Source organism: Dreissena polymorpha, chromosome 12, assembly GCF_020536995.1.
Source record: "Dreissena polymorpha isolate Duluth1 chromosome 12, UMN_Dpol_1.0, whole genome shotgun sequence".
Classification (NCBI taxonomy): Eukaryota; Metazoa; Mollusca; class Bivalvia; order Myida; family Dreissenidae; genus Dreissena; species Dreissena polymorpha.
The window spans coordinates 25,859,137-25,873,616 of record NC_068366.1 but is presented as its reverse complement, the minus strand read 5'-3'; the positions used below and the strand labels follow the sequence as shown (position 1 = coordinate 25,873,616).

At 33.7% G+C, this 14,480-nt stretch overlaps 2 protein-coding genes across 2 annotated transcripts; one reads left to right on the top strand and one right to left on the bottom strand.

Annotated features, from left to right (window-relative positions):
• Positions 1-2,152: 2,152 nt before the first annotated feature.
• On the bottom strand, positions 2,153-7,397 carry LOC127852465 (uncharacterized). The gene is made up of 3 exons (XM_052386419.1): positions 7,345-7,397; positions 5,686-6,937; positions 2,153-2,212 (listed from the first exon to the last, which is right to left on the bottom strand). Exons 1-3 carry the CDS (start codon positions 7,395-7,397, stop codon positions 2,153-2,155), a joined length of 1,365 nt encoding a protein of 454 aa, XP_052242379.1.
• A 4,712-nt stretch (positions 7,398-12,109) lies between these two features.
• On the top strand, positions 12,110-13,101 carry LOC127852464 (threonine-rich protein-like). The gene is made up of 3 exons (XM_052386418.1): positions 12,110-12,153; positions 12,632-12,787; positions 12,885-13,101. The coding sequence occupies exons 1-3, from the start codon at positions 12,110-12,112 to the stop codon at positions 13,099-13,101; spliced, it is 417 nt and encodes a 138-aa protein (XP_052242378.1).
• The last annotated feature ends 1,379 nt before the right edge of the window (positions 13,102-14,480 follow it).

The window sequence follows — 14,480 nt, the reverse complement described above, 5'->3', positions numbered from 1 at the left end:
TTACGCAAATAACCACTCGCCAAATAAGCGATATGTCAACGCAGAATGTATAATGAAAAGGAGACTAAACGCATTAGCAAGATATTAATCGACACAATTATGTTACTTTCTATTTGATGCGTTGATATAGGTTTCTAGATCAATTGCACTCTATAAAATATGACTCGAGGCATGTAATTCAAAATGCAAAATTCAAAAGAAAAGTGCGTGGTTATGGCGCTCATGTTTTATAGTCGATAAAGATACTTGCCCTTTCTGTAAACTTTATTGATAGGATATGGATTTTAACATATATATTATATACTAGTATAAAATTAATTGCACATTAAAAACCGAACACGTTGCAGTGCGCATTTTATTAATTAAAAAATATATTATCAAAAGATTTTATAAACAATAATAGTATTATCCCTTCAGTTTTCAATATTTAACAAGTAAAGATGAATATAACAAGAGAAAAGCCACACACAACCACCTCTATCGTCTTTAGAACTGTTAAATCACGCATGTTTCCGTTGGTATGCCGGTAATGTTTTGACTATTGTTAGTGAGTTTGAAAGAACGCCGAGGCTTGCCGAGCCGTTGTTTTACTCCTGCCCAGCCTGATATACATGTATTACACAACTATAGTAACCTGCTGTTGTTTTCATGTTATTCATATCCCTACGTTCCCATTATAATATATATATATAATCGCTACGACGCTGCATTTTCAGCGGGAATGAATATACTGTTTGAAGATTCACGTGCAAAAGAACGACGTCAAGAGCTTTATATTCGTAAAATATTTTTGCTGCTTTTGTGCCTTTTTTTGTCTGAATTATCAACCATCTTGTTAAATCTTGTTTAATTCTACCAAAATGATGACTTGATACGTGATTCCGAATAGTTTAAATTACCTCTAAACATCGACTGATATAATAACTACCTGTATGATTAAGTATCGGTCGGTCGGTTATGATTTTGTTCTTTTCTTTCAGAGCTTGCTATGTCTTTGTAATGAGTACGTGTTCAACTTCTCGTTGCATTAAACAAATCTATATAGACGCTAATGGAAAAATTCAGATTTGTAGTTTAAAAGCCTTAACTCCAGCAGCATAAAATTCTAAGAGCTGTTAATCTGGACGTATGTATGTTCGCAGGTCACATGTTTACAATATCTGCTTTTGTTAAAAACGGCTGTCACAAAGACATACCTTAAAAAACCTAGATGAACCTTTACACATGCTAATACATATGTTTAAATAGGTACATAAGTCTCACGTATTCAATTTGGGAGTTACGTCGTTATATTTTTGCTTGCTGGGACCCTTTGATAATGGAGTTTTACAACCGGATAAGGGTCATAAAACCTGGCATAGAATGCCCTGGGGGCAATCAACCATTACAATTGCGTTATTGAGTAGATTACCGTGTATACCGGTAATAAACAATGATTTCACCCAACAGCATTTGAAATGATCACAAAAAGCAGTAATATTGTTTTTTTTTATAAAGTTTTTAAATACCATTTCATGTAATAAGTGAAGTTGTATTTTATTTAAAGCAGGGAAAGGAGAGTAGATAACAATACAATTATTGCACATTTATTAATTTCTTTTATCTCAAGATAATAACTGGCAAACAAACATGAAATGTCTCTATATATTCGGACACACGTTTATTTTGAATATTATTCGTATGTAAATGTTCGGATAGAATTTTTTTTCAATTGTTCGAAAACTTAGAGTAATAACGGTATGTCAAAAATGGAGGACTAGGTGACCGTGTCTTTATTTGTCTTGTCTGACTTCGTCATGATGTTGAAGCGCCGAACGAAACTTTCAAATGTTGGCCTTATAATTTGTTAAAATTTAATATGCAGATTATGATATGCGCCATAAGTGTATGCGCCATGACAACGCCGTGTGCTCCCTTAGGCAACGTCGTGTGCGCGGTGGACACTCATTGAATGCTGTGCTGATTTGTGTAAGTACACTATAGGACGTTGTTAAGATGCTGTGAGTGCGTCTAATAATACACATTGGCTCTATGTTCACATTTCGCTAAACGATCTATCAACTGGATGAACATCTTTTTCCAAAGCTTTGATAAACTCGGGCTTTGACTGGAGGGGGTGTCAATGTTTCGTTTCAAACAGCTCAACCAGGTCTCATAGGTAGTCAATATTCTGTCCAGAAACAAGGCCCTTGTTTCGTTCATCGATGTTAAACTGACGATGAACAACAGTGCATGTGTGTAATCCTTTTTAATTCCTGTTCCATACAATTGTTCATACCGCTCATATATATTTCCATTGTGGATCATGAGCGTGGGTTTTCTGGACAAAACAATAACATCAAGGTCGAGCAGGTAATGCCAGATAAGAAACCAAGGAAAGCATCTAATATGTGACATCAGAGACGCTCAATGTGATTAAAGGGTACAGCAACGCTGTAGTGTACCAGGTGTCCGTACAAATCGCGGACGAAAACATGTGCGACACAAAAAAGCGCCCAAACCGTTTGTAGGAAATAAGGGATTTCACACAGTTTCGTGTTGCTTCTTCAATACCGGCGAATGTCTTCCGACAGTATGCACACAATGCGTGATTGGTATTCTGAAAGCGATTTTGACTTCGAGGAGCAACATGTACATGAAAATTGACCTTCCTTCAAAACCGTGTGCGCAGTATATGAGAAACGTACACAAGTAAGATAAATAAAATCAACTTTAAACTTGGCCATACTTAGTTCTCCGTTTTCACCAGCATACACTTTGTAGAAATAACGAAATGAAACTTATTTCCATATTTAAATAACAGATCGATATTGATTTATATACAAAACAGTTGTTTGAAAACCTTATACGCGTTGAATAGTTGTCGTATTGCACAAAGAGATTGAGTTCGACCATTTGACCTTGAAAACAAACATCGTGAAAAAAGGATGATACAATCATCTTAGCACGCAATGTTTATAAGCAATAGCAATTTTATCCCACAAATATGTAAGGTAAATTAAAAACGGAAAAAAACAACGATGACTTTTATTTTACTGCGTTTTTGCAGCGAAAACTTAGCCGGAAGGTTTTCATTTAAAAAAGGAAACAGTTTTTGTTAAGTTGATCGACACATTGTCGAAAATGTATCTTCTTATATATAAACTTTATCTTCTTCATCGATCTTTCGCAATAATATTGAACAAAACGGACACAGCAGTTGGGAATTTGCATTCGTTTGGTGAGCGCAAAAACAAACGAATGTGTTCGCAACTCAAAGGAGATTCCTACGGTATCTTATCTGCGCAACAATTGACTGACATCGTCAAAGTGATAAGTACAACCGAGATGTCATCGTTAAAATGAACCGTTGGGGGGGGGGGCGGGTAATGTCAAATTATATTTTAACAAGATAACAAGATAGAGTTTACATAAATTTAAATTGTAATCTGAATTCAAAACGGGTGCTTTGTTATGAACATAATCGTTTATCAAGAATGCATTAAATTGTATTACCTTGTAACATTAGTTTCATGTTCGTATGTGAATGCAGTCTTTAACTTTCAAACTGTGTACAAGGACAGACATTGAACTCAAGTACATGAATCAGACACAAATATAAAAGTTAAATAAAACGCCTACACATAAGCAACTTCAATGATCCACCCATTAATCAGTTTATAAAAAAAAAAGGGTAGGAACTATTTGCTGAACATAGTTGGTCTAACATTGTTATGGACAACGTAAGTACAGGATTAATACTTTTCATTTACTTATTAATTAATGTGTTTACTTACATCATATATCAGCGCTTTTATTTTATAATTCGTATTGTTATTATTATTATTATTATTATTTTTTTTTTTTAATTATTATTATTATACACAGTTTTATATCCAGTAGGGATAAAGATATACATATTTCATAGTAAAAACACTCTTTTATTAATATTTCGTCCAAACGGGCTTTATCAAAGTTTACAAATACGAATTCACTACATAGTTATAACTGTCGTATACACCAATAAAGTAAATGTTTTACAACGTCAAATATGACAGGAAATGACGTCATGACGTCGTACTTTACCATGCGATATACAATTGCGCCAAAATACATAATATACATGACATTTCGTTGTATGGTTCTTATACTTGATTAGAAATTCATGCCCATTGTAATTTCCCAAATTGAATTTGATAATAAAAAGTATTACAATAACATCATATTGTTATATCAATAATAATAACTATATTAATGATAACAATAATTACTATAATAATAATATAGATATTTACTGTACCAACCTAAAAATAATATTCACAAAATCAAAATTCCTATTTTGTAGTCAGCACTATTACTATAATATCTCAACACTAATTCTTATTGACTATATTTATCAACATTTAAACAAATTGAAACGATTAATAATTAATTATTTATAATAATTTTAATTCCAATCTTTTAAATGAAGTTAAATTCTAATGTATTGTGTTCATACATATGCACACATATATACGCATTCCTTCACACTTGTACATATTCACTCATATACTTGCACATATAATTACAGGTACACAAATAAACACCTACATGTGTACATATATACACATATACATATATATATATACACCCACACATATACTCATATATACACACATACATATCCACCCTCTCACATACTTACGCTCGCATGCACTATTGTTGGAGAATTATGCATTTTGAAAATAGTTATCGTTACTTAAACTGTCTACACGAATCTCGTATTGGCCTACACTACCGCCTATAATTCTGCCATACTAAATCGGAAGCTGCTTTTGTGTTAAGTCCATTTGGAACTTCTGTCTTTAACAATTGAATCCAGTTAAGTTCTTTTATCTTGCGGTAGTAATCCGAATTGTCTCTAATATTTTGTAAAACACATACTCCCATGTCTTCTACACTATGTTGTCCGGAGTTAAAATGCTCAGCAACAGGTTTGCTTCTGTGGTGCCTTGTATCTGCCTCATGCTCCTTTAATCGTTCTTTTAGTGAGCGTGATGTCTCCCCCACATAAACTATTTTGCCACACTGTATACAGTTTATTCCATAGATGACGTTACATGCTTCACAGGTCTGCCTTTTGCTAATGGTCACTCCACTCACCCCTCCACGGTTGTGCAACCCCCTTGTTAGCATGTCACACACTACACACTTTTTGGTGCATCTTTCTATTGGATTGACCTCCCTTGTCATAGTACGATTGGTTTTTTCATGCACTAATATATCTGCTATGTTCTTGTCTCGTCTGTATGCAACAATAGGCATTTCATTAAAAACTTCCTTCATTCTATTCGACTCGTGCAGTAGAGGTAGGTGCTTTTTCACAATATCGTGTATGCGTGGTAGTTTTTTCGAGTACGTAAGTACAAGTGGAACTCTTTTCATGTTTTTCTTCTTGTCTTCACTTGGTTTCAAAAGAGTATCCCTATCCAGCTTGTCTGCTCGATCAAATTGCCTGTCAATGATCTTTCCGCTATAGCCACGTCTACGAAGATAGTGTTTTAATTTTTTCTTATGGACCTGATAATCTGTATCTTTAGAACAGATTCTTTTCAATCTAATGGCTTGACTATATGGAATGGCTTCTTTTGTTTTTCTTGGATGGCTTGATTTGTAGTTTAAATACATGTGCTTGTCTGAGGGTTTTGTGTATAAAGATGTTATTACTTTCCTATCTTCTATCTTCACGATAGTATCCAGAAATTCTATTTCTTTCCCACCAACTCTCATTTCTACTTGAATACTTTCATCAATCTGGTTTGCAAACATAAGGAACTCATTAAGTTTTTCCAGTCCATGTGTCCAAAATCCAAATCCATCGTCGATGTATCTTTTGTAAAAGATTGGTATGAACTCATTCTTCATTAGTTCTTCATCCCATTTACGCATATAGGCACATGCAAAATTCCTCCCCAACTTTGAGCCTATGGCAACTCCTTTTCTTTGTTTATACTCAGTCCCATTGAATGTTATAATATTGTTGTCAAGAACGGTGGTTATCATTTCTTCTATTGCTTTTGAAGGGATGGTTTTGTCTGTTCTAGTTTCAAGTGCTTCTCTACATGCCTCTAAGCCTTTTTGTTTAGGAATGGATGGATAAAGTTTGATAACATCAAAGCAGAAAAGCATTGTATTTTCTGGAATTTCATTGGGGATTTCTTGCAGTTTTGTCAGAAAATCTGTTGTATCTTTAATATAACTTGGTGTTGTTTCTACAAACTCATTCAACTCTTTCTCTGCAACTTCTGCCATGTTTTCTGTGGCCGTCCTAATGCCATTCACTATTGTCCGGTATGGATTGTTATTTTTATGGATTTTTGGATTTCCTTTTAACTTTGCTTCTTGGGGGTGTTTTGGTATTAAGTAATCTTTCAGTTCCTGGTCAATAAGGCCGTCTCTATATAATTTATTTGCTACCTTTTTAACCGCCCTGCTTGCTTCATGTTTACACTTTCCGTTGTTTTTTTCATAAGAATCACATTCATTCATTTCCTTCTCCAGATTTTTGATATAGTCCTCGGTATTAACGACCACAACTCCTGATCCTTTGTATGCGGGTCGAATGATTATACTTGAATCATTCAGCAAGCTTTGTAAGGCCTTTGATTCTTTGTCACTTATATTTGACTGAACTCTGTCTTTAAGTCCATATAGTATCTCTCGTTTTACCGCGTCAATATATGTATCAAGACTTTTTTCTCTCCCAGGTGTTGGTGTAAATCTACTTTTTTTCTTCATCCATGGTTTGATATTATCTTTCTCCTGATCATTTTGTTTATCATGGAAATACTCTTTAAGACGCATGCGTCTTTCCCACTCACAGAGATCGCTTTGCAGTTTTGTGATGTCATATTTGTTAGTTGTAGGTATGAATTTTAAACCTTTTGATAGAATTTCTTTTTCATTAAATGTTAAATCCCTGGAAGATAAGTTTATGATTGTTGAAAACTGATCCTTTGTTACCAAGTCTCTGTCTGTATCTTTGTGTGGATTGTCTTTGTTTATAACCTTATTTTTGTCCTTAAAACATGCATGTTCCACTTCAGATGGTTTCGGAATTCGTACCATTTCATCATGCGATACTGTTTTGACATGGGGCTTTTCGGGAAGTTGTTCCATATCGAACCAGTCAAACTGAGACGTATCTTCAATTCGGTCATGTGATACTTTTTGTTTACTTTTCACTCTTAATGAATCAAAATGTCCATGTTCCATTTTCAAGAAAAAATATCGCTTTATTTTTGTACTTTTTGTAACCGGTTCGAAATTCAGAATTTGAGTTACACCGTTCGTTACGTTGTAGATCTGTACAACAGCTGAATATACCGTAGCCGCTGCATAAATTTCTGCTTCTGTAGCCCATGAAGACATTCTGCCATCTTTATGACTCTGATTTAATATATGAATGTTGATGTCCTCATCTATATATACTGAATACAGATTGGTGTTGTTGTGCATATGGTCAACTATCTTATCTCGTATACATGCATGTTTCTCCACAGATCCATAAATGTCTAAAGCAATACATCTGTAAAAACAATTCCCATCTCCTGCTACATTTTTCACAATGAAATCATCTAATGAGTTATTAATGTCTCTGATGTCAAAATTAAGCATACGTGCCTTTTGTAATTTGTTTTGTTTCCGTTCATATAGACTCCTTTGTAAATGATTTGAGTTTTCATTATGAATATCAACATTGTTGTTTTGTAATTCTATTATCTTACTTGTAATAGCCTTTTCAGTAAGTGTAATCAACCGCAATGACGCATCCTTCTTGACTTTGGCACATTTTCTCGAGTTTCCAGATCCATATCTATTTGTGGTTCCCATTGTAATTTAAATCCATTCGGCACTATTCCTTCCGTGAGGCACTTATTTAAGAAATCCGCATGTGATTTGTAACGTAGCAATTTACTCTGGTGCGATGTTATGTAGTTCTTCATACTCATAAATCTTTTAGGAGTGTAATGTCAATACTCAGTTTTATATCCAGTAGGGATAAAGATATACATATTTCATAGTAAAAACACTCTTTTATTAATATTTCGCCCAAACGGGCTTTATCAAAGTTTACAAATACGAATTCACTACATAGTTATAACTGTCGTATACACCAATAAAGTAAATGTTTTACAACGTCAAATATGACAGGAAATGACGTCATGACGTCATACTTTACCATGCGATATACAATTGCGCCAAAATACATAATATACATGACATTTCGTTGTATGGTTCTTATACTTGATTAGAAATTCATGCCCATTGTAATTTCCCAAATTGAATTTGATAATAAAAAGTATTACAATAACATCATATTGTTATATCAATAATAATAACTATATTAATGATAACAATAATTACTATAATAAAAATATAGATATTTACTGTACCAACCTAAAAATAATATTCACAAAATCAAAATTCCTATTTTGTAGTCAGCACTATTACTATAATATCTCAACACTAATTCTTATTGACTATATTTATCAACATTTAAACAAATTGAAATGATTAATAATTAATTATTTATAATAATTTTAATTCCAATCTTTTAAATGAAGTTAAATTCTAATGTATTGTGTTCATACATATGCACACATATATACGCATTCCTTCACACTTGTACATATTCACTCATATACTTGCACATATAATTACAGGTACACAAATAAACACCTACATGTGTACATATATACACATATACATATATATATACACACCCACACATATACTCATATATACACACATACATATCCACCCTCTCACATACTTACGCTCGCATGCACTATTGTTGGAGAATTATGCATTTTGAAAATAGTTATCGTTACTTAAACTGTCTACACGAATCTCGCATTGGCCTACACTACCGCCTATAATTCTGCCATACTAAATCGGAAGCTGCTTTTGTGTTGCTGAGCATTTTAACTCCGGACAACATAGTGTAGAAGACATGGGAGTATGTGTTTTACAAAATATTAGAGACAATTCGGATTACTACCGCAAGATAAAAGAACTTAACTGGATTCAATTGTTAAAGACAGAAGTTCCAAATGGACTTAACACAAAAGCAGCTTCCGATTTAGTATGGCAGAATTATAGGCGGTAGTGTAGGCCAATACGAGATTCGTGTAGACAGTTTAAGTAACGATAACTATTTTCAAAATGCATAATTCTCCAACAATAGTGCATGCGAGCGTAAGTATGTGAGAGGGTGGATATGTATGTGTGTATATATGAGTATATGTGTGGGTGTGTATATATATATGTATTGTGTATATATGTACACATGTAGGTGTTTATTTGTGTACCTGTAATTATATGTGCAAGTATATGAGTGAATATGTACAAGTGTGAAGGAATGCGTATATATGTGTGCATATGTATGAACACAATACATTAGAATTTAACTTCATTTAAAAGATTGGAATTAAAATTATTATAAATAATTAATTATTAATCATTTCAATTTGTTTAAATGTTGATAAATATAGTCAATAAGAATTAGTGTTGAGATATTATAGTAATAGTGCTGACTACAAAATAGGAATTTTGATTTTGTGAATATTATTTTTAGGTTGGTACAGTAAATATCTATATTATTATTATAGTAATTATTGTTATCATTAATATAGTTATTATTATTGATATAACAATATGATGTTATTGTAATACTTTTTATTATCAAATTCAATTTGGGAAATTACAATGGGCATGAATTTCTAATCAAGTATAAGAACCATACAACGAAATGTCATGTATATTATGTATTTTGGCGCAATTGTATATCGCATGGTAAAGTACGACGTCATGACGTCATTTCCTGTCATATTTGACGTTGTAAAACATTTACTTTATTGGTGTATACGACAGTTATAACTATGTAGTGAATTCGTATTTGTAAACTTTGATAAAGCCCGTTTGGGCGAAATATTAATAAAAGAGTGTTTTTACTATGAAATTTTTATTATTATTATTATTATTATTAGTAGTAGTAGTAGTAGTAGTAGTAGTAGTAGTAGTAGTAGTAGTAGTTGTAGTAGTAGTAGTATTAATAATAATAATTATATTATTATTATTATTATTATTATTATTATTATTACTTTATTTTTCATGCTTTTATTATTATACATTTTATGATTATTATAGAACATATATTGCATTGAGAATTAGTAACATGTATGTTCTTTTGGCAATAAGTGTTCGAACGCAACAGTTTATTTTTTAACTTACTGTCGCGTTGTTCAAGTTAAGAGCTTTGATTAGTTTTTTGTTTGTTTTATGTTTTCAGACTGTTTCTTCACTTGTTTACATTGTATAATCTCGATTTGACAGATTCAACCAGCACTGAAGTTGTTCCTGGCAGGCGTTGTCCTATATTCAGCAGGTCAAATACATATTTTTGTTTTTGTAGAACACGAGCTCGAAAATGTTGTGTTAAGTTCACGCTTCTCTTATAAAATAGTGAATACGCAATGTATTTATATGTTATCAGTGTTACTAATTTAACCGCAGAACTGTTTGCATACATTTGGTAATATACCAGTGGATATAATAATAATAAAAACAATCATTTTAACAGTCAATGCTTCTAAATGAATGGGAATGGAGGCAGACATACAAACACAAAGACCGAAGGACGACAAAACAGACAGACAGAAAGATAGACATAAAGATAGACATAACGAAGATATCATTTTTAACATATACTGGCTGAATACTTCAATTAGCGAATATTTATGGTTAATTGACAAAGTATTGTTGCGAAATCTTGCTTCAAAGAACTGCCAATTGGTAAATTAACAAAATTAAAGAAATAACAAATGTTGCAGATTTGCAACTTTATCGTTTTATTTATGATATGTGCAAGGCAACAGTAATACATAATATTTACCATGCTCTAATATATCATTATTATGCATGTTTTGACGATTTAAAAACCGTAAAATTATACAGAATTACAAATGCGAAACGACTGAATAATTTTGAAAGTTCTGCTCTTATCATGTGTTGAGACATTACGAAGAATGCTTATATAAGGTATAAAATACACGACTTACTATGTGAGCACGGATGGCCGAGTGGTTTTAATTGTAGACTTGTAGTCCAAGGTTCAGGGGTTCGAGCCTAGTTGATGATTACTTTTTTTCTTTCTTTAATTTTATTCATGTTTTATACTTGAGCTTTTTTGTTCCGATGATTACATTTATCAATTTAAAGCATTAAATTTCATGCATGTGTACATGCTAAAATCTGTGAATAAGTCCATTTAATACATACTTATTTAAAATGCAAAAAGTCTTGCTTTAAGCTGCTAAGCTTTTCACATTCTAGTATTATATTTTAAACTTTTTATTTAAAGTTGTTTACGTTTGATGTTCCTTAACCGAAAGTAAATATATATTGATGAAGGTAGGGTTTAATTAAAAAAACAACAACCCCAAACATGAATAAAAATAAAATTTATTATCGTAAGAGGCAAATGTTTTCTAAATATAAGTTTTTAACTGGCAGCATAAAAAAACAAGGATGAAAAATCAAACTGCCATATCGAATACGCCTGCTCTTTAACAAAACGATTCACCGCCTTCATACACCCGTGAACTTCTTGACGTGAAATCAGTATTGATTTAGCAAATCTGCCGTAAAAATTTACCGAGTTGTTAGCCAAGAAAGCATAGCGTACTGACGGTCTGACAGGGCGATACATGGGTTGTTTGTCAGCTTATGGTCGATGATTGAAACCAAGTATCAAATTGTACTTAAGGCGCATTTTCATATATGTACTTGCTTAACCTATAAAATACAATTAAACTTACAAGATATGACATAATTTGTCTATTTCGTAAACGCTTGATAAGGTCGTTTAACCAGACAATTAATTTTAAAAGGATACTACCCTGCTTCAACAGATGACTAACTGACTGACTGACTGAAAAAAATAGTAAGTTAACAAATCAATTATAAGGTTCCAATTATGAATCTTTTTTATTCACTTCAGTCCAGGGATGCGTTGACGACCCATATGTTGATTACTACGGTGGGGATGGTTGCTTATCACGGATTTTAAGCGGAGAATACGATTGCAATGACATCGCAATCAAGAAAGTCTGCTGCGCTTCCTGTGCTTCTGTAGAGAAATACGTTACAGGTACTATGTCGCATCAAGCATAATAGAACATTGATTGTTTATGCTCTAAATGTATGAAATAGAATTAAATGTAGCATGAACCCAGCCTTGTGTCAATGATCTTGCTATCAAACTGTGCGTATATTGATTAAATTACACTTTCATGCCAAAAGTGTTTTAAGAATTTGTTGTCCACCATGTTTAAATAAGCATATAACTTTATCAAGTTTTTAAAAGATCGTATGTCTATAGTTGTGTTTCAATGAGCCTTTGTAAAGCGATAGAAGTACACCTATGTTATCGTCTCATTAAAAAACTATTCCGGAAAACCGTGTCAGCATTTAAAAAAAGTCATCCAAGGAAAAGGTCTGCTTAACGGAATCAACGCAAGGATGACATTTGCGGCAATTAAGAATATGCATCAATTGCTGACCATTTGTGTTTGCTGAAAAATTACATTTATGCATGCATTATAAACAGCTCAGGCGCCCACAACAACACCAAGACGCCAACAACTACTCATCCATCAACAACCACTAAGAGACAAACCACCACTCAGGCGCCCACAACAACCACTCAGTCGCCAACAACCACTCAAGCGCTAGCAACCACAAAGAGGCCCACTACAACCACTCAGTAGCTAACAACCACTCAGGCGCCAACAACCACTCAGGCCATAACAACCACTGAGGTGCCCAATACAACCACTCAGGCGCCCACAACAACCACTCAGGCGCCCACAACCACTCAGGCGCCAAACCACTCAGGCGCCAACAACCACACAAGCGCTAGCAACCACAAATACGCCCACAACAACCACTCAGACGCTCACAACTCAGGCGCCAACAACCACTCAGGCGCTAACAACCACTGAGTCGCCCACAACAACCACTCAGGCGCCAACAACCACTCAGGCTCCAACAACCACACAGGCGCTAACAACCACTTAGTCGCCCACAAAAACCACTCAGGCGCCAACAACCATTCAGGCGCCAATAATAACTCAGTCATCAATAAGCACTAGAGAACCAACAACCACTCTGGCGCCAACAAACAATCAGACCAAAACAACCACTCAGGCGTCAACAACAACTAAGGGACCAACAACCACTCAGGCGCCAACAATCACTCATGCGCTAATAACCACTAAGGCGCCTACAACAACCCCTAAGGCGCCAACAACCACCTACGCGCAAAAGGAACCCAGGCGCTATCCAACACTCAGGAGAAAACGGTAACCAAGGCACCGTATACAACCATTTCGCCATCAACTACTCAATCAAACAACCAAAATACCAAAAAATCAGACTTTTACTGAGGTATCAAGCACAACTGTGGAAACAACAGCACAAGGAAACAGTACAGTACCGGAATCAAATGTTACTTACATCACAGTCCAATCTACGGATATTTCTGGGCAGCGAGGCAATCGCATATCCGTTGGAGGTAAGTTCTCGCCATTTAAAGAATGGTTTAAAGAGAAGAAGTATATTCAAATAGTCTCATTTACAAATGTAGGAATTGTTTGAAGTATGTGAGACGAGATTCTTAAGCATCGGTATTAAAGAGCTCAAGTAATTGCACATAATTGAAAATAAAACACTACAAAACATATATTAGGCATTATATTTATTTAAAGCGTTTGCTTTAACCAAATAAGTATCGCAACTGTAAACCTGATTGTTTTTCAATATTGTTCAAAAAGGCAACCGAGACACTTTACTTTTTCTCTTGTTATTATAACATTAAACACGCTTTACAATCATATAATTGTAAAATATTACACATACACAAAATATAATTGCACGAATGTTTCAATGTTCGTTGTTTAATTTCTTTGCCATTTAAACGTTAAAGAAATGTTTGAAATCTGTAAGAGAAGTTCTCCTTTTCCAATTTGACAAATGGGCATCAGGTAACCTATAATTTAAATTATATTTTCAATTTCACACCCTGCTTATATTAAGATTACACCGTTGTGCAAAATGGAATTGCATAATTGGGTAAAATAAAAAGTACGTGGTCAAAAAAATATGGTTTTGACATCCTTCATGTTTGATGCATAAAAACGGAGTAAAGACAGAGCCCGAATGTAATTTATACAATCCGTTTACAAATGGACTTGGTAGGTTTTGATATGAAACACCAGACCTAGTTCAATATAACCTTTCTTCGGAATGAGCTAAGTTTGGAAGTACAAATAACAATTAACTATTTTAATCTGATCGAAACCACAATTTGGGCAAAAATGTGACTGCGTTGTTTGTACTAAAGTATGTAAAAGTAACGCACAATTAAATTCTGTCGTCATACAGATGATTATGTTTTC

Bases quoted from the DNA above. Each gene is read 5' to 3' on its own strand.
- LOC127852465 (XM_052386419.1), bottom strand. From the start codon at position 7,397: ATGGCAGAATGTCTTCATGGGCTACAGAAGCAGAAATTTATGCAGCGG. The intron at 6,938-7,344 runs GTATATTCAGCT...CTTATCTTCCAG, and splicing joins AAATTTATGCAGCGGCTACG to GGATTTAACATTTAATGAAA. The intron at 2,213-5,685 runs GTAATAACATCT...GTTCATCGTCAG, and splicing joins TGAAGATAGAAGATAGGAAA to TTTAACATCGATGAACGAAA.
- LOC127852464 (XM_052386418.1), top strand. From the start codon at position 12,110: ATGACATCGCAATCAAGAAAGTCTGCTGCGCTTCCTGTGCTTCT. The intron at 12,154-12,631 runs GTAGAGAAATAC...CATTATAAACAG, and splicing joins GCTGCGCTTCCTGTGCTTCT to CTCAGGCGCCCACAACAACA. The intron at 12,788-12,884 runs GTAGCTAACAAC...ACAACCACTCAG, and splicing joins AGGCCCACTACAACCACTCA to GCGCCCACAACCACTCAGGC.